Here is a 21,068-nt window from a genome sequence, read left to right as displayed (position 1 = left end):
TGTTTAACGGAGAGAAGATTTTTCAACACATTTTTAAACATAATATTTTTAATAACTCATCTCTAATAACTGATTTATTTTATCTTTTGCCATGATGACAGTACATAATATTTGACTAGATATTTTTCAAAACACTTCTATACAGCTTAAAGTGAAATTTAAAGGATTAACTACACAGCAAAATCACCAATGTTAATTCAACTCTGTGAGAGTTACATTTAACACTTTACCGGTGTATATATAATCCACACCGGCCAGAGTTAAAATAACATTTTCAAAAGTGTTAACAATTTAACACTGGCTCAAGAGTTATGTATTTTTGCTTGTTTTACCAGTAATTATTTATATACTTTATAAGTGCAATACATACTATGCTTGTCATGCACTATAAAACATTACAAAACTTAATTATTCTTGGTTTAGAGCTAATTAGTGGTATAATAAACCAATACAAAACAACAGTGTTTCGTTAATTAGATTAACTAGGCAGGTTAGGGTATTTAGGCAAGCTATTGTATAACGATGGTTTGTTCAGTAGACAGTCAGAAAAAAGTTAGCTTAAAGGGCCTAATAATTTTGTCCTTAAAAGTGTTTATAAAAAATTAAAAACTGCTTTTATTCTTGCCGAAATAAAACAAAGAAGACTTTCTCCAGAAGAGAAATGTATTATCAGGCACACCGTGAGAATTTCCTTGATCTGTTAAACATTATTTGGGAAATATTTAAAAAAGAAAAAATATTCAAAGGGGGGTTTAATAATTCTGACTTTAACTGTTTATTTTGGGCAGAACTGTTTAACTGTATTGATCCGGCCCTTGAAACCAACCCAGTTTCTAATGTGACGCCTTATAATTTTGCCCCTTATGTAAGCACCGATTAAGTTATTGTTAATGAACTTTGAGATTTTTGTACCTCTTTTAAAAGTCTATAAGAAATATAGTCACATTATATGAATATGTTTATTTGAAGCATTTCTTCATTTATAAACGTTATCATCAAACATTTTCGCAGTATTCAGCATTCAAATTCAGATTCAATTTCCTTACTCTGTTCAAGATCATTTGTGAAATATTTAAAAATGAAAAACTATTCAAAGGGGGCTAATAATTCTGACTTCAACTGTGTAGATCATATTTCATATCAAGTTATGCAGTTTTTGTATTGTTTTATTTAATTTTAATACCTCTGAAAGTACAAATAATAATTTTAAAAATGCTTCCAGTTTTAGTATTCCCCATTCATTTCCTATGGGAAAAATTTTAGACTTAACTTTGTTGAATCGAGTCCTAATTTTGTGTGTGTATTGGTTCAGAAAGCAAACAAAACAGTACCCAAGTCTTGAGTTGCTCAGATTAAGGACATTATTAAAAAAAATCTAAATAAATGATTTTTCCCAAAAATGTCCTCTGGAATGCTTTAAATATTTTAAAAATTATTTTATATAAGTTATTGTAAGAATAAAGTAGACACATTTAATATACTTTCCATTTATTTATACACATAACATATTTTATGAATTTAATTGTTCTAAATGTTTACTTTATTGTGTTAATTATTCATGCAGATAGTTTATTATTTATGCAGACTGTTATTATTTATCCAGACTGTTATTTAATACAAATTCACGATCGACAGCTGTAAAGCCTTAAACACAGTATTTTTTTTCTCAGCTTTTTTTGTCCTGTGGTTTATTGTTGTTATTGTAGATCTCCGACGCCTCTGGCTCCATGAAAACAACAGAGGTGGCCGAGAGCAGCCCATTCAAGCAGGAAATGCTGTTAAATGAAGAGTGCTACATCCTGGACAATGGAGTCGACAACAATGTGTTTGTGTGGAAAGGTGCGCCGCATGTGTGTTCATTTTAAAATCAGCATGGAATCACGATTGGTGGCATTTTTGGTCTACAGAATTGTTGTAATTAAGCCACATTGGAGGATTTTCAAGCAAGAACCACCTTTTTTAAGGTCATGCCACTGTATCTCAATTGGATTCAGGTCAGGACTTTGATTAGGCCACTCTAAAGTCTTTTGTTTTTCTTCAGCCATTCAGAAGTTGACCTAGAAATTGCAAGTAAACTTCACAAATAATTACAAAGACCAACTTCCATAATATTTTTTATTTAAAGTTTTGAACAAAAATGTTATGCTTGTGCACAACCAACATGATCTCACGCCAATTCGTCACTTTTTGATTTAGTGGCTGATTCATATTAATCTTTATGATCTCATTCTTGGGCGAGGCAGTGGCGCAGTAGATAGTGCTGTCGCCTCACAGCAAGAAGGTCGCTGCTTCGAACCTCGGCTCAGTTGGCGTTTCTGTGTGGAGTTTGCATGTTGTCCCTTCCTTCGCATGGGTTTCCTCCGGGTTCTCCGGTTTCCCCCACAGTCCAAAGACATGCGGTACAGGTAAATTGGGTAGGCTAAATTGTCCGTAGTGTATGAGTGTGTGTGCAAATGTGTGTGTGGATGTTTCCCAGAAATGTGTTGCGGCTGGAAGGGCATCCGCTGCGTAAAAACTTGCTGGATAAGTTGGCGGTTCATTCCGCTGTGGCGACCCCGGATTAATAAAGGGACTAAGCCGACAAGAAAATGAATGGATCTCATTCTTACAATTTAGTTAGTCTAGGTTTAAGGGTGGGGTTGGATGCCATGCCTCCTTTTTAAATTTTCATACTGCTGCTGTACGAATTAGCCGCTAAATTGACAAAGCGTGAAATAGTTACAATTCCTTGTGAAATCAGACATAACAGTCTTTTACTGCTAATTTGATATGCTAATTTCAAAATCAGGTCTGTTTTGTTCTAGTTAGTTGGTAGCTTTCTCCCAAAAATCTGGTGTTTGTTTTGTAGAATTTAACTTTTGCTAATCATAGATAAGTTTTACTGTATACCATTGTATACAATACTGAAAAACTAAACTGCTGTGAATTATGATTATTATCTTCCTATAGAGTCAGGGTGCATTTATTTGTTCAGTTCTCAGTCTATTTTCACATGTATATTATTTTATGTCTGATTTCAATGTTAGAATAATGGCCATTGTTATTGCTGATGCCAAAGTAATTGTAGTTAAATAAAAGTAAATTTTATTACTTGAAATAATATAAACATTCAACAAGAAAGTAAATGTTAAAAATGTTGTTATGATTCACTTACCTATTTTCCTCACAGTTTTTTCTCGTTTTAATTCAAAATCGATGAAATAAAATAGCTTAAACTAAAATAACATTCATAACATTTCTGTAAACATTTAAGAACAACACCCTACCTTCAAAATGGCTAAATTAAAAATAATAATAATTTAAACTATTTAATAAAACAAACATAGTAACAATTAATGCTAAATTAACAACTAATGCTAAAATATTTTTTTTATTGAAATAAAGAAAAGAAAAAAATCTATGCATTGGAAAGTTTTGATGGAACCTTTTTACATTTCCGTCCGGGTTTCTCAGTAGCGGAAGATGTCATGAATGGGTAAACTTAGAGTGCAGTGAATGGGAGAGTACAACAAATACTTTTTTTATAATCCTATTTGCTGAAACAATAAAAGAAAAACCTTACAATGGTTTTATCAAGACTTTCAGAAAAAGGAAAAAACTGTTTGAGACTGATAACGGCAGCCAGAGGAAAGAATAAGGTCAAATTTAGTCATAGACGCTGCATTAGAAACACCTCGCAGGTGTATTTAGTATAAGTGTATAAGCGGTAATTAGTTTTTTATAACTTGATGCAAAGATAATAAAATACATTCATAAATGCATATAAATGTTCATACGTTTAAAAAAAATCTAAATATTAAAAACTTTCAAGGATTTAAGATTATGATGATTATTAAACGCGTTATAACAGACTTGTGAAAAGGGTCCATTATTGAGAAATCCTCAATTAAGCTAATATTAGGCCTTGTTTGCAAAGCAGCATGTTTTTTCTTCTTTTTTTATCAGGTCCAGTGTAAATCATTAGCTTAGATTATTATAATTTATTTAACTCATTATTACAAAGTGATCACCAATTATGCTGGATGTTATTTATTGTTATTCATCAGTCACTCTGAATCTTCCTGTATCTTTTTGTATGTCTCTCTTATCTTTTTAAGTCAAGTCTTTTTCTTTCTATGGCACTTTTTTTACTATATTAGTTGTACCAAACCAGCTTCCTATATATAAAAATGAATAATAAGCCATAACAATATTTCAGATTGAAAAACATTACAATATTATAGAGATAAATCAGACTGATAACATCTTCATGTGTTTTTCTGTAATGCTGACATGCATCTCCGATCACTAGAGCCTCTTTGTTTAGACGTGCCAAAATTTTTTTTAATAAAGATAAAAGATGTTCATTCAACATGTGCTCTGTCTTATTTTCCTGACAGGATCAAATGCAACCACATCTGAACGCAAAGCAGCCATGAGTGCAGCGGAGCAGTTCATCAAAGAGAAGAACTACTCCAAAAAAACAATGGTATAAACAGTACAACACAGACACTTTAAACACTTGTTATGCAGAAAGTTCCAAGAATAAGATCCAGATCTGATCTGAGTCAGGTTTATCAGCAAAAGGAACCAAAATAGCTAGCATTCACTAGCAATGCCTAAGATGTTGATAATATGTTACATTTTGCTAAATCATGCAAAACAGGTTAATTAGATTAGATTAGATTCAACTTTATTGTCATTACACATGTACAAGTACTATGCAACAAAATGCAGTTTAGGTCTAACCAGCAGTGCAATAGCAGCAAGTGCATAATGTGCTAATTAAATCAGGCTACAAACATGCTAGCAATTTGTTAAAATGTTAATGTTTTTGTCATGTTAGTAACAAGCTAATTTATGATAGCAATAGGTAAAAATGTTTAAGTCTGAATGAAATCAAAAGTACAATTTTGTAACGCACATTGTTGTACTTAGGGTAAACAATTAATGTGCCCTATCATACACCCGATTTGCGCCCTGCACTTTGGACTTTGTGCCTTGATCATCAAAATAGAGCCCAATATGTATAAATTAATCCACTGAAGAAAAAAAAAACAACTGATTAAATTGTTAAGTTAAAAATTGTTCACTCAATGTCTGACCATTTGCTTCTACGGCTGGAGTGGTGGTCTTTCTCTGTTGATGTCAGTTTGATGACTTCAGCCATAATATTCTTAACCACACCCCTCTTACACTTAGTTTGCTATACAAGGCAATGATGTGCAAAAAAAGGCCCACCCCCTACTCAATATTTCATTTCAGTTAACAAGTACATCAACATTACTGCAATAAAAGTCTCAGTGACTTCTTGTTCACACAGACTTTAACAATGTGCTAATTAATACTAACAGCCTATTAAAAGATGCTAGAAGCAGCATCATGTGTTAGCCATGTGTTAAGGCATGTAAATGCTATAGCAACATGCAATAATGTTGAAAATGTTAAATTAGTTTAGCAATATTTAAATTCATACTAACAAATGTGTTAACTGTTAGCAATTTGCTCATTCGTGCTAGGAATGTGCTAAACATGGTAACACCATGCTAATGCTAAGATTCTACACTGTAAAAAATGCAGGGTTCTACAGGAATTGTATTGGATTAGTAGTTTGAACAAGCAGCAAAAGTTATTTTTTTGAGTGTAAAGTATGGAAAAAAACACGTTAGTAGGTGCAATTGAACACTGACAAAATTATCAACATTTTCATTAAAGTTAAGAAAGAAATCTTTTTTTTTTTACACCTGACATGCAACTTGCTAGTCCATGTTTATAGACATGTAAAATATATCTGCCATGTTAAACAAATTATTTAACATGTAACATTAGCATGTAACTTAAGAGTTTTGCACGTGTTTAGTGTAATGTAACTTGTTAACTTGCTAGGAATCTGTAAAAATGCATGGAATTTATTGCAAAATAATGCATAATTTATGTTTAATAAATCTTACCTTTATTTTTGTTTAAATTTAACTCTAACTTTAAACTTACAAGGCAGTATAGCTTACAAAAGTATAAAAAAAATGACTGATGAAAGTTAAGGAACTGTAAATATTCATGCTTTTAGGAACCATGTAATCTTTAGTTCCCTCAAATACATTCCATGTAAGTATGTTTATTGATACTCTCTTACTTGTTGCTGCAGATCCAAGTTCTGCCTGCAGGGGGCGAGACCACCCTGTTCAAGCAGTTTTTTTCTGACTGGAAGGACAAGTATCAAACCACTGGCCCTACAAAGGCCTACACTATTGGCAAAATAGCCAATGTGGAGCAGATTCCTTTTGACGCCTCCAGCCTCCATGACAACAAGACCATGGCAGCCCAGCACAACATGGTGGATGATGGTTCTGGAAAAGTCGAGGTAAACTTCTCTTTAGCTGCTCACTCTCTCAAATACTACTGTTCAAGCATTGGTGGTCTGTAAATGTAGTGTTTTAATTTAGCAAGAACACAATGTAGTAAAGTTCGTTGTTGTGTGGGAAGAAGAAGACAGGGTCGGCGATAGCAGGTAAATAATCTACTTTTATTTTTTTATTTATCAATGCACAACACGTGTAGCAGTTCAGGTGTGTGTGTGCTCTCTCCTCTCCCTGGCTGCTCCTTCTCTACTCCTTAAGAAGGGTGTCTCTCCGGCTCAATCACTAGAACAAACAGGTGTTATTTATTATTTCTGATTGGCCTGCTGATTAGCCGCCAGGCTCTGAGCATGCTCTCCCCCCTCATTGGGTGTTCGATCATGCTTACCTCTCCACATACCCCCACCGCCCGCCTCAGGCCGGGGAGCCGTCCGGCCTGCAGCCCCCCCCCCCCCCCCCCTCCCTGGAGAGGAAGTGGGCTACAGCCATCTGTGCCCCCGGTCTGTGGATCACCTTGAATTTAAAAGGCTGTAATGCTAGATACCAACGGGTGATCCGCGCGTTGGTATCCTTCATACGGTGGAGCCACTGGAGAGGAGCATGATCTGAACAGAGGACGAATTCCCTGCCCAGGAGGTAATAGCGAAGAGTGAGAACGGCCCACCTTATCGCCAAACACTCCTTCTCTATGGTGCTGTACTTAGCCTCACTCTTACTGAGTTTGCGGCTAATGTACAGCACCGGCCGCTCTGCTCCTGCCACCTCCTGGGAGAGAACCGCCCCCAGACCCCGATCGGATGCATCCGTCTGTAAAATAAAGGGGAGAGCAAAATCAGGAGCGTGCAATAGCGGCCCCCCGCAAAGTATAGATTTTACCTTTGAGAAGGCCTGTTGGCACTGCTCCGACCATTGGACGGTATCCGGTCCCTCCTTTTTAGTGAGATCGGTCAATGAGCTGACAAGGGCCGAATAATTAGGGACAAAACGCCTATAATATCCTGCCAGTCCCAAAAACTGTCTCACCTCCTTTTTGGTCTTAGGCCTCGGACAGGTTGCAATAGCTGCAGTTTTATCAATTTGAGGCTGCACCTGCCCGTGACCTAAGTGGAAGCCCAGATACCTTACCTCCACTCGCCCAATTGCGCACTTCCGTGGGTTGGCCGTGAGCCCAGCCCGTCTCAGCGCTGACAATACTGCCCTCAGATGTTGCATATGCCGCTGCCAGTCATTACTGTAAATGATGATGTCATCTAAATAAGCAGCGGCATATGCTGCGTGAGGGCCGAGTATTTTATCCATCAGGCGCTGAAACGTCGCCGGTGCCCCGAACAGCCCGAACGGAAGCGTCACAAATTGGTGTAATCCAAACGGTGTAGTGAAGGCTGTTTTTTCGCGGGATATTGGAGATAAGGGGATCTGCCAATATCCCTTTGTTAAATCCAATGTCGAGTAATACCGAGCAGCACCTAACCGGTCGAGCAACTCGTCAATACGCGGCATTGGATAGGCGTCGAATTTCGACACAGCATTGACTTTTCTATAATCCACACAGAATCGGACCGAGCCGTCCGTCTTGGGTACCAAGACAATCGGGCTGGCCCAGTCACTGTGGGATTCTTCTACTACACCCATTTTCAGCATATTACTCAATTCTTCCTGAATCACTTTTTTCTTGTGTTCAGGCAGGCGATACGGCCGGGTCCTAACAACCACGCCCGGTTCGGTCTCGATGTGGTGCTGAATCAAATTAGTTCGACCGGGCAGGGGTGAGAACACGTCAGAATACTCACGTTGAAGGTGCCGGATATCGATGAGCTGGCTAGCCGAGAGATGGTCGCCCCCGGTGACCAGAGCGCCCGGCCGCTGGCGGCCAGTGCTCTCCGGCCCCAGGTCATCTTCATTTGTAACCAGTGTAGCCAGCATCACCTCTTCCGGCTCCCTCCACTGCTTTAGCAGATTAATGTGATATATTTGACGTGAACCAGCCCTATCCGAACGCACTACCTCATAATCGAGATCGCTGACTCGCCGTGTGACCACAAATGGCCCTTGCCACTTAGCGAGTAATTTGGAGCTGGAAGTGGGTAGTAGTACAAGGACTTTATCTCCCTGTGAAAATTTACGTAGTTTAGTGCCCTTATCATAACGCCGGCGTTGGTCATCCTGGGCCTTGAGCAAATTCTCTGTAGAGAGCCGCCCCAGGGTGTGGAGTTTTGCTCGTAGGTCCAGGATATATTGAATTTCATTTTTACTCTGTGAAGGTTCGTCCTCCCAAGCCTCTCTAACAACATCTAAAACCCCACGGGGCTGTCTGCCGTAGAGAAGCTCAAAAGGGGAAAACCCCGTGGAGGCTTGGGGAACCTCCCGCACAGCGAATAATAAGGGCTCTAACCACTTATCCCAATTTTTCGCGTCCTCGTGAACGAATTTACGGATCATTGATTTAAGCGTGCGATTAAATCTTTCCACCAGCCCGTCTGTTTGTGGGTGATAGACGCTGGTGCGAATAGATTTAACGCCCAATAATCCGTAAAGTTCGCGCAATGTGCGTGACATGAACGCAGTGCCTTGATCAGTGAGAATCTCCTTGGGGATTCCCACTCGGGAGATTATACGAAACAGAGCCTCCGCAACACTCTTTGCTGAGATGTTACGGAGCGCTACTGCTTCCGGGTATCGGGTTGCATAATCCACTAGAACTAATGCAAACCGATGCCCGCGTGCGGATCGCTCTAATGGCCCGATGAGATCCATACCAATTCTCTCAAAGGGGATCTCCATAATTGGTAATGGGCGCAAAGGCGCTTTTGGGGTGGCCGGTGGGTTCACCAGCTGACATTCACGGCATGTAGCGCACCATCTGCTGACATCACCGTGGATGCCCGGCCAAAAGAATCGGGTCATGAGGCGATTTAGTGTGGCCGCCTGACCTAAATGTCCGGCCATAGGATTAGAATGAGCCGCCTGGAAAAGCATTTCCCGACGGCTCTTTGGTACTAATAATTGGGTTGTATCCTCTTTTGTCTGAGCGTCTTGGGTCACTCGATACACCCTGTCATTAATTATCGCAAAATACGGATAGGAGAGGGGCCGATCAGGCTGAAGGTTTTGCCCATCTGTAACCTGCACTCTTTCGAGTGCATGTTTTAGCGTTTCATCACGCGACTGCTCCAGGGGAAAGTCTTTACACCGGGAAATTCCCAGCCCTTCCCCTGAATCAGTACGCGATGCCACTGCTTGGGATTCCCCCAGCTGAGCGACACGCCCCCCATCCGGCGATTTCTTCTTCCAAGAAACACCCGCACATAAGACTCCTAATAATCTATTAAATCCAGGCCAATTAGTTCCCAGAATTAGCGGGTGTTTGAGGTGCGGGTTAACTGCTACCTCTACGCTATGCTTTTTACCCCGGAATTGAATATCTATCGCCGTTAGCGGGTAGTGAATTACATCCCCGTGCACACACCTTACCCTTACCGTGCGGCTCGTATCCAATGCCGGGTCTTGAAGCAGGCTTTGGTGGATGGAGGTCTGGTTACACCCCGAATCCACCAAAGCTTGATATGTACCCCCTTTCATACTCACAGGTATCCGGTATAGCCCGTCGCGACCGGGGGCGATGGTTGGTGTGGCGGGGACGCGGATCAACGCACTCACCTCCTTTGCGGAGCAACTCTTTAGTGCGCTATCCTCGTGCCCGCAGCACCAATGCATCGGCCCAGACCTTCCCACTATACCCCCGGGGCCAGCAGGACCAACCGATTGAACCGGAGAGAGACCTGACGCTGTCTTAGAAGCAGCCAGGGGTCGAAACTCCACCCCTCCGTCCTGATAGGCGCACCCCCTCAACGGGACCTGCTGCTGATCCGCCTCTGTGCACTGCTGTCTGGGTGCTGGTGTGGGCGGTCTCCGCAGTCTGGGCCTGGGAACAGGACGGGGGAGAGAGAGAGGCAGAGAAAGAGGGGGAGAAGAGAGAGAAGTTATCTCGCCGACCCTGGACTTCGCCACCAGGTGATCCTCCGCCAGCTGGATGGCCGTCTCCAGATCCTTGGGCCGGTGGCACTGGACCCACTCCGATGTTCGGGAGGGGAGGCGGGTGATGAACTGCTCCAGCACCACGGCATCCATTATCTGAGTGACAGTCCGGCCATCTTGTAGTAGCCATCTGCGGCAGGCATCACGGAGCTGCTGGGCGAACACAAAGGGCCGGCCGCTTTCGGTCCATTCCATCGAACGGAAGAGCTGGCGTTGCTCCTCTGGGTTGCGGCCGGCCCGCTGGAGAATGGCTCGCTTCAGGTCGTTAAACTCCAGGAGATTTTGGGTCGGTAATTGCTGTGCGGCGAGTTGGGCTTCGCCCGACAACAGCGGGATGACTCTTACCGACCACTCGGCCCGTGGCCAGCCACACGCCTCCGCCATCTTCTCAAAGAGGTCCAAGAACGCTTCCGGGTCGTCATGTGGCGCCATTTTGGAAAAATCGATGGGAGGGTGGGCGGCAGATGTCGGAGCGGGCCGGATCTCCTGGGTCAGCAGACTCCGGATTCGCTCGCGGTCCTCCCGCTGGGCCTCCATGAGGACTTGGAATCGTTGTTCTTGGATGTTTCTCATTTCCACCAGCGCATGATGTTGTTGTTGGTGGAGGACCGTGAGGGCCTGGATGGCTTCCGCAAACGGCAGTCTTGACGGAGTGGTCATTCTGGCAGCAAAGTTTCTTCTTCTTCCCGGGTTTCGGCACCACTGTAGTAAAGTTCGTTGTTGTGTGGGAAGAAGAAGACAGGGTCGGCGATAGCAGGTAAATAATCTACTTTTATTTTTTTATTTATCAATGCACAACACGTGTAGCAGTTCAGGTGTGTGTGTGCTCTCTCCTCTCCCTGGCTGCTCCTTCTCTACTCCTTAAGAAGGGTGTCTCTCCGGCTCAATCACTAGAACAAACAGGTGTTATTTATTATTTCTGATTGGCCTGCTGATTAGCCGCCAGGCTCTGAGCATGCTCTCCCCCCTCATTGGGTGTTCGATCATGCTTACCTCTCCACACACAACAAAGGGATAGTTCATCTAAAAGGACAATTTAGACTTTGTTTATTCACCCTGAGGCCATTGAAGATGTAGGCAATTTTTATTTTTCCGTAAACCATTAAAGCTTTTAAACTGAATTAGTGGCTCTTTGTGATTCGTACTGTATTATGTCAGTGGTCATCCATTTGTGAGATCGAACATATACACATACAAACAAGTCCAAACAATTCTCATGCAAACTTGCATACATCAGTGTGTTGCCTAGAGCCATGGGCATTAATTTGGACTTGTTTTTATGTGTTTATGTTTAATAATAATAGTAAAACCAGTAAACATTGACTGGATTATTTGAATCACCAAGAATTTAGATAAGATTCCTCCGTAATTTTCAACTGAAGAAAAAGAATTCACCTTCATCTTGAATGAAGTAAATTAAAAGATTTAAACATTTTTTGGGGTAAACTATTCCTTTAAGTTGATCAACTGTGACAGTAAAGTATACTTAAATTATATATTAAAACAAATTCTATTTCAAACTGTTTGTTTGAAAATTCCTTACAGCAATAAATCCTAAATATCCTAAAACAAGCATAAGGCACAGGCAATTATGATATGGGGATGGTAATGATGGACAGAAGGACAAATTTGGCCAGGGTGCAGGGGTTAAACCTATGCTGATTTTTGAAACAATTTTAAGTGACCACAGAGAGTCAGAACCTCGGTTTAACGTCACTGAAGAGTATAGAGTCCCCATCAATATACTGGGGCCTTAGGACACAGACCACAGTTGAGCTCCCCCTATTGGCCTCAACAACACCTCTTCCGGCAGCAACCTAGCTTTCCCATGTGGTCCACAATCAAATTCACAGCAAGCAAAAGACACACACACACACACACACACATATATATATATATATATATATATATATATATATATATATATATATATATATATATATATATATATATATATATACAACGCAGGGAAGCGATCACAAATTGAGGAGCGGGGAAGGTAGGCAGGGTGAAGCGACGACACGGGGAAGCCTTCACAAACTGAGAAGCGATCACAAACTAAGGAGCGGGAAAGGGGGGCGGGGTGGAGCGACAACGCGGGGAAGCCTTCACAAACTGAGGAGCGATCACAAACCGAAAGCGGCGAGAGCGTCAAAGTAGCCAGAAGTCATTAATTTTCAATGAGAACCGGCGGCGAGAAACAGCGTGGCGCTACTTCTCTGGTGTGAGCGACGAGGAGATTTGAAATCAAGTCAACTTTATTGTATGAGCTATGACGCAGTTCGGCGGCAAGCAATCAGAATGAAGTAGTCCACGGCTTGAGAGGTGTTCAGAGAACACAGACCTGTGAACTTTGGTTCCGACCACAGTTGTTCCCAATGGTTTGATTATTGCGGTTGCCGGATTTTCAATTATTGAAAATTGCGACGACGTGGGGCCCCCTAATCATGCAGGGCCCCCCTGCGGTGCTTGCCCTGCGGGCCCGTTCGCTACGCCACTGTATATATATATATATATATATATATATATACCTACCAACTGTATTTAAACATAAGTAATCAGTATCAGCATACTGCCACTTTAGCTCTTTAGGTCAAAGGTCTTGATCAGTTCATGCCTTCAAGAGTTTCTTAGATGCCCACACACACTGATGTCTTCTGAGGTCCACAGCCATATCACCCTGTAGCCCAAGACCAGTTACTCATATCACGGCGTTGTCCTGCAGCTGCCGTTGCATCATCCAAGTGGATGCTGCACACTGGTGGAGGTGTGGAGAGACTCTCCCTCATGATTGTGAAGCGCTTTAGGTGTATGGCCCTACACAATAAATGTACCATATATGCACATTACATTACATTCATTCACAGCTGTATTTACTCGTACCATTATCCAAGTACACACACACAATTGAAGTCAGAATTATTTATTAGGCCGCTTGTTTATTTTTTCCCCAATTTCTGTTTAACAGAGAGATTTTTTCAACACATTTCTAAACATAATAGTTTTAATAACTCATTTCTAATAACTGATTTATTTTATCTTTGCCATAATGACAGTAAATAATATTTGACTACATATTTTTCAAGACACTTCTGTACAGCTTAAAGTGACATTTAAAGGCTTAACTAGGTTAATTTAGGTTAACTAGGCAGTTTAGGGTAATTAGGCAGAGTTATTGTATAACAATGGTTTGTTATGTAGACTATTGAGAAAAAAATATATCTTTAAGGGGCTAATAATTTTGTCCCTAAAATGGTGTTTAAAAAAAATAAAAACTGCTGTTATTCTAGCCGAAATAAAACAAATAAGACTTTCTCCAGAAGAAAAAATATTATCAGACATACTTCGAAAATTTCCTTGCTCTGTTAAACATCATTTCGAAAATATTTAAAAAAGAAAAAAAAACATTTAAAGGGGGCTAATAATTCTGACTTCAACTATATATATATATATATATATATATATATATATATATATATATATATATATATATATATATACATACATACACACACACACACACACACATTCCCCTGCAATAAATGAATCCAATGCTTGTATTTCACACGTATTGAAGGTCAATGTTAAATCTCCCTTGTACATTTTATAAGGAAGATACACAATGAGATTGTTTTATTAATCGGTGATGTTGGTCTGAATCAGATCTGGCGTGTAGAGGAAGGAGCTCGTGTGCCGGTGGATCCCAAGACCTATGGCCAGTTCTTTGGTGGAGACTGTTACCTGATCCTCTACACCTACAAAAAGGAAACCAAAGATCAGTACATCATCTACACCTGGTCAGTCTACACCAGTTCATAGTGTTTCTGCTGTATTATCTGTGGTGTGTTTGCAGCATGTGAACAGAGTGTGATTGTGTTTCAGGCAGGGGCTGAAGTGCACTCAGGATGAGCTGGCAGCTTCTGCTTTCCTCACGGTCCAGCTGGACGACTCCATGGGGGGAGCTCCAGTTCAGGTGAAAAAAAAAAATCATCTGTGCCAGAAAACAGCATTGAAAACCACAACAACACGTCATTATGATCATTCATTTAGAAAACAAAAACGTGCACATTACTGCATATTAAATTCAGGTTATTAGTTGCCACAGCTTTATTAGTTACTAATAACTTTAATGAATTAACTAGTAACTAATAGATTTTAACAGTTAATGTCATTATATAACCTGCAGTCATATGGTATATAGGTGATGTCTATGTGCACAATCATAGGGCATATTGTATAAGTCGTTGTTAAAACTTGTTCCAATTCTGTTTGACTTTCTATATTCTGTTGAACACAAAAGAAGATAGTTTGAAGATAGCTGAAAACCTATAACTATTGTCTTCTGTAGTATGTGATTTTGGATGTCTATGGATGTCAGGTTTCCAGCTTTCTTTAAAATATCTTGTAGCTACCAGCTCCAAAAGTGGTGAGAAAAGCATTGAAAGTTTTTTCCATGCCCCGCTTACTAACAGTTTTGCGCACTCTACGACAATAACGGATGCTATTGCATTGTTCATCTGCAAAGACATTCAGCCTAGTGTCACGGAGAACGAAGGTTTTATACACCTCCTCCTGTCAATTTTTATTTAATGATATTTTTATTAGCCTGTTGTTTACAGTGATGTTTCAAAGCAGCACAACACTGCTAGTTCACGACCTTAAGTTTTGAATATTCAGTGGCAAAATATATCTATGATCGTTGATTTAGGGGTGTTTTGTTTAATTTGGTCACATGCCTAGTTAGTATGTAGTCTCTATTATTGCAAATCACATATTGAAGAGTGCTTTATTGCCTTTTTAGCAGGTTCTGGATGTTTCTTTCACATTTAATTCAAGTTTATTTGTATAGGGCTTTTTACAATAGTTATTGTTTTAAAGCAGCTTTACAAAACGTGCACATTACTGCCTATCAAATTCAGGTTATTAGTTGCCACAGCTTTATTAGTTACTAATAACTTTAACGAAATTAACTAGTAACTAATAGATTTTAACAGTTAATGTCATTATATATAAACAGTTAACCTGCAGTCATATGGTATATAGGTGATGTCTATGTGCACAATCATAGGGCATATTGTATAAGTTGTTGTTAAAATCATGTCACCTAAATCCCTTTGAAATTCTGTAAACAAACCTCACCCTACACTTTTTCCAATTCTGTTTGACTTTCTATATTCTGTTGAACATAAAAGAAGATAGTTTGAAGAAAGCTGAAAACCTATAACTATTGCCTTCTGTAGTATGGGATTTTGGATGTCTATGGATGTCAGGTTTCCAGCTTTCTTTAAAATATCTTTTTGTGTTCTGCAGAATAAAGAAACTCATAAAAGTTTAGAATCATTTTGAAGTAAGTAAATAGTGAATTTCTATAGTGAAATGTAAATTGTTCAGGTTTTTGGGGGTGAACTGTCGCTTTAAGTGTTACAGGCCATGAATCAAACCAAGCAAGAACGTGAAACATTACAAACATTTAGATTTGAAGCAAAAACCTTTATGGAAATCTGACAGAAAGCCTAATGTCCAAGACTGACACAAACGACATAGCCAAATTAAAAATGGTAGAGAAATTTAAGACTGTTTATTTAAAGTTGTACGTAAATAAAATTATAAATTTTATAAAATTTATAAAATTTGTTGCAAAACATGCATATATATATATATATATATATATATATATATATATATATATATATGAGCTGCACAATTAATTGTTAAAAGATCGCGATCTCGATTCGACCCCCTAGACCAGGGCTCACCAAACTTGTTCCTGGAGGGCCGGTGTCCTGCAGATTTTAGCTCCAACCCTAATCAAACACACCTGAACAAGCTAATCAAGGTTTTACAAGGTATACTTGAAACACCCAGGCAGGTGTATAGAAGCAAGTTGGAGCTAAACCCGCCCTCACCGGCCCTCCAGGACCGAGATTGGTGACCCCTGCCCTAGACGATCTTAACCCAGCATTTCTACGATTCTGCCAATCGTATTTTCAAGTTCAGAAGAGAAGAAAAGGCGGCTGCACGAGTCTTTTTATTGTTTCACACACGTTGCTCAGTGACATTGACACCTCCAAATGATGTTGAATAAGTCACATACTGTATTTATAAGGTGTAATTCACCTAAAAATGTAATTTTTGTCTTAATATAATGATGTTTTGTCGATCGGGAAATCACACATGACGTGAGCTGCTGACCGTGGGCTGTTAACACAGAGAGAGCAGGCGCGCGCGCTCTACTTAGTGATAGACGCACACGCGTCTGCTTTAGTGAACAGAACCTTCATATGTTGCGAGTAACAGGTAATACAGCTGTAAATAATATTCAGTTTGTGGCACAGAGTGATCGTTTGGGAGCCGAGCGCTAAGTATGAACAACCATTTAGCAGTCAAAATGAAACCTAAAGAGTGCACATCATTTAAATGATCATATCACATTTTAGAGTTATGTTTGCGAAAAAGCATTTGATATGTTTTTTTCTTTCATAGCGAACACACAGTTGTGCATGAAAATAAATGTTTACAATGTCAGTATAACTACTCTAGCCTATATATTGTTGAATATAATCTGATAATGGCAAATGTCTGATTTTACCAGTGAATTAAATTGTCTAATATGACAGATTGCAAGCATATATCTCAAATATAATAATTCAACATCAGAATTATTAAAAGAATAGATTAATATAGAATAGAATTTTTTTACAGAAACCAGTAGACCTACACATAATATTAATATCGATGTTGTGCCATATGTTTGTTTTTACCATACCTTTATTTTACATCTACAGAATCGTGAGAAAATCGTGATCTTTATTTTAAGCAAAAAAAATCGCTATTTTCATTTTAGTCAGAATCGTGCAGCTCTAATATATATGTATATATATATATATATATATATATATATATATATATATATATATATATATATATATATATATATAAATTGGTGTCCTTTGCTTGCTGTGAATTTTTGATATAGTATTCCACTTGATTTGTGGAATATTTTTACTGCATCATTAGTAATGCAGTTTTTGTATATAAATTATATTATTAATAGTTATATTAGTTACAATGCTATTAGCCACTCACCATTTTCACTAGCCACAATTTTGTTGTTGGAAAAATATTTTTCATATGCATAAATAGCACTTTGACATGCTAAAATGACTAGATTTGTCCACTTGCCTCCTCATTCATTTCATATTTTGTGTGTCGTGTATGAGCAAATGGGTCAGGGTTTTATAGTGCTATACTGCAATTAGTTTTTATTTCACACGACTTTTTAGAACTCAAAATTAAGGATTTACCAAATTCATCTCTGACCACACCAAACAATAATTTTTTCTTAGCCACAAATTTTAAATGTGCCAAAACAAGCTAAATATAGCTGTATACTACACTTTTTATTTAACAAAAAAAAAAATCTTTAAAAAAAAACAAAACAAAGAAAAACAATTGACTTTTAACTATATTTATTGTCATGTATCAAAAACATGCACAGTAATCTGTCCTCGCTAAAAGGTCTCTCATATCACCAGTTAACTACACATAAATGTTGTTGTAAAAAATGATAATTAAACCATATTAACAAAAATAACCGTAAGCAAAAGAAAGCAGGTGAAAAACATACTGTGTGATAATGGAAGGATGATCACACGGTTAAGGCCTATTAATAATCTGTTCAAAGCGAAAGCAACCGGTGCTGCTTACAAAAAGAAACATTTGGAGCTCTTAAAAGCAGCAAGACAGCATATTAGCATCACTTTTTGTCTGTTCTTTATGAAAGAGAACCGATCACAGTTGCTTTTCAGGCACAGTTGCTTCAAGCAAGGAAACCGGAAAGCGCACGCGCTTTAAACAGTCGCGCGCATCACATTACTGTTAGCGCGACTGATCATCCTCTCATTCGGCATTCACCTGCTTTCTATTGCTCGTGCGAAAGCAATTATTTTTGTTAACTTAGTCTTGCTGTTTCTCGATCCTAAGATCACATTTGCTGGCATATTGGGTCATCCTTATAGTCGAACCCTGCTTTTAAGAAAACCACAATTTAAAAATGATTTTCAACCAGCCAAAATGGCTAGTGGGACTGACTGTTTAACCCGCCAATGTCAATGTTAAGCCCTGATTATAATTTATTCATTCATTTTTTTTCTACTCAGTCCCTTTATTAATCAGGGATCACCACAGTGGAATGAACCGTCATATATATTATATTATATTATATTATATTATATTGTATTATATTATATTATATCATATTATATTATATTATATTATATTATATTATATTATATTATATTATTCAGTGCAATAAACAATTCAACTGTTGAAAATATTTCTATGGCTTCATTTTTTTTATTTTTTTTTTTAGAAACCATGAGAGAACGTTTTCAGTATTTTTTAATGAACAGTACACCATTTTTATTTTCAAATAGAAATGAATGTAGAATTGTACTGTAAATGTCTTTTCTGATCCCCAACTTTGAAACGGTAGAACAACGGTAGAACAACTAAACTTTTATTTAGAGAACACCGAAAACAGACAAAAAGATTTGTTATATATGATGTAGGCATGGGCCGGTATACATTTCTGATGATATGATAACTTTGGATTAAAACCATGGTTTCACAGTATTACGTTATTGTGATTACTGCTCCAAAATGAATACTTTTTAAATGTCTGGGTAAAACCAAAACAAAAAAACTTTCCCCATTAAACACAATTTATTTTAAGAAACATTTATAATATTTCTTCATTAATCTCTAAAACAGGTATTTCTTAAACAATAAATAAACAAAAAGTATAAAAAATTATAACAGAACATTTTTCCAAGCAGCGGTAAACCTTGAAACTGGTTTTCGATTCCATGCCTAGTATAATAAAGTTTCCCAGTAGTGAGTTGCAGCTAGAAGGGCATCCGCTGTGTAAAACATATGCTGGATAAATTGAGAAGTTCATTCCGCTGTGGCGACCCCTGATGAACAAAGTTACTGAAGGAAAATGAATGCATGATAAAATCAATTTCAGCAAGCCACTAATTCGATTCTCTAAATCTGAATCTGATATCTAAACACTTGTTAGCTTCCAAAATTGTATACAATGCACACAGGAAACCCTCACATGATAATTATTTTGGGGATATTTTAAGTGTTTCCTTTCTTATATTTTCCCCATTGTGTTTATAAACCATTGTAACTTAGAATCCAGCATTAGCTGCATTTTTGCTGGTAACCACTAGAGGACGATCATGATAAGAACAGCGATGAAAGAGTCAAATCATTTAAAACTCAAATTCTATTGAAAACTTACAAATCTCAGGTGGAAGGTGGCGGTTCATTCTGCTGTGGCAACCCCTGTTTAATAAAGGGACTATCCTGAAAAGAAAATGAATAAATGATACTTGAATTTGTTTTTTCTGTTGAACACAAAAGGAAATATTTAGAAAAATGTTGGAAACTGGTAACCATTAGCTTGTTTTCCTTCAATGGATATCAGTGGACAGTGGTTTTCAACATTCGTCAAAGCATCTTCTTTTGTGTTCAACAGAAAAAAATAAATTCATGAAGGTTGGAAACCTTTTAAGGGTGAGAAATTACTGAGAAAGTTAAAATTTTAGGTGAACTATCTCTTTAAATGCATGTTGCTTCACCCAGAAATAAAAAAATTTTAATCATTTACTCACCACCATAGCATTCCAAACCCATGAGGCTTTAGTTAGTCTTTGAAACACAAATTACGCTCATGCACGCACAAAAAAAGGAAAGAGTCTAGCATGTGTTAACCATATGTTGTGCATTTGTGTGTATCAATGTGAACAAAAGCCTAAAGTACATGTATTCATTGCAGTAAACGATCATATCTTTTGAATAAACTCATTCATATGAATTTATTAATCCAGTTGTAGTCATATGTATCATCAGTAAACATATACCAATATAGGACAAACCACCTGTAGACCACAGAAGAGACTTTCTTACAAAAAAAACACTGCATTTATTATGGAACAAAATCAATGCCTAAAGTCTTGAATTAAAAAGCTTGTTGAATATCACAAACTGAAAAAAATAATACACCGTATTAACAAGTTCTTGCATTTTTTGGCGATCTTCAATCTGCAATCTATTGCTTCTCCTGCAGTTCCCGGATGTAATGTTGAATTTTAACAGTCGAATTTGATCCACTGAATTTATGGAAGCGAATATTTGAACTGAAAATTACCTTTTGAATATTATACATCGTATTTTTAAAGGGTATTAAATATTTTGTAAGTGAAATCTGAAAATTGAATATGAATTATTGAATTTTTAAGTATGAAAACATGTTTGAAATATTTTTCATTGAAATATTCAAAGCTTAAATAAACAGATATGTTAAATTTCAGGACCTAAAAATACAAACCCTGGAATTCAAGTCATTAAAATGCAAGAACTTGTTAATACGGTGTATTATTTTTTTCAGTTTGTGCTATTCAACCAGCTTTTTAATTCAAGACTTTTGGCATTGATTTTGTTCCATAATTTATGAAGTATGCTTCTCTCTCTTAAGAAAAAAAAAACACTCCATCTTACTCTAGCACATAAAATCTCTGAGGACTAACAGTTCATTTGTTTAGCTAGCACTTATTGTGTGTATTGCCTCTTCTTATTGAATCACTGAATGCCTCCTCAGCTGTAAGTTGCTTTAGACAAAAGTGTCTG

At 38.1% G+C, this 21,068-nt stretch overlaps 1 protein-coding gene across 3 annotated transcripts in view; it reads left to right on the top strand.

Moving 5' to 3' along the window:
• scinlb (scinderin like b) overlaps window positions 1-21,068 on the top strand; it is a 63,980-nt gene that overhangs the window by 27,528 nt on the left and 15,384 nt on the right. For all 3 annotated transcript variants that reach the window (XR_015477654.1, NM_213090.2, XM_087239155.1), the window contains 5 exon segments: window positions 1,707-1,839; window positions 4,380-4,468; window positions 6,125-6,340; window positions 14,034-14,167; window positions 14,253-14,343. Coding sequence is in view for 2 of the 3 variants with exons in the window: in NM_213090.2 (NP_998255.2) it covers window positions 1,707-1,839; window positions 4,380-4,468; window positions 6,125-6,340; window positions 14,034-14,167; window positions 14,253-14,343 (663 nt within the window). In the remaining variant the exon portion in view is untranslated.

Source organism: Danio rerio, chromosome 2 (assembly GCF_052040795.2).
Source record: "Danio rerio strain M-AB ecotype USA chromosome 2, GRCz13ab, whole genome shotgun sequence".
Taxonomy (NCBI): Eukaryota; Metazoa; Chordata; class Actinopteri; order Cypriniformes; family Danionidae; genus Danio; species Danio rerio.
The sequence above is the reverse complement of the archived record's forward strand: the minus strand, read 5'-3'. Positions and strand labels throughout refer to the sequence as shown.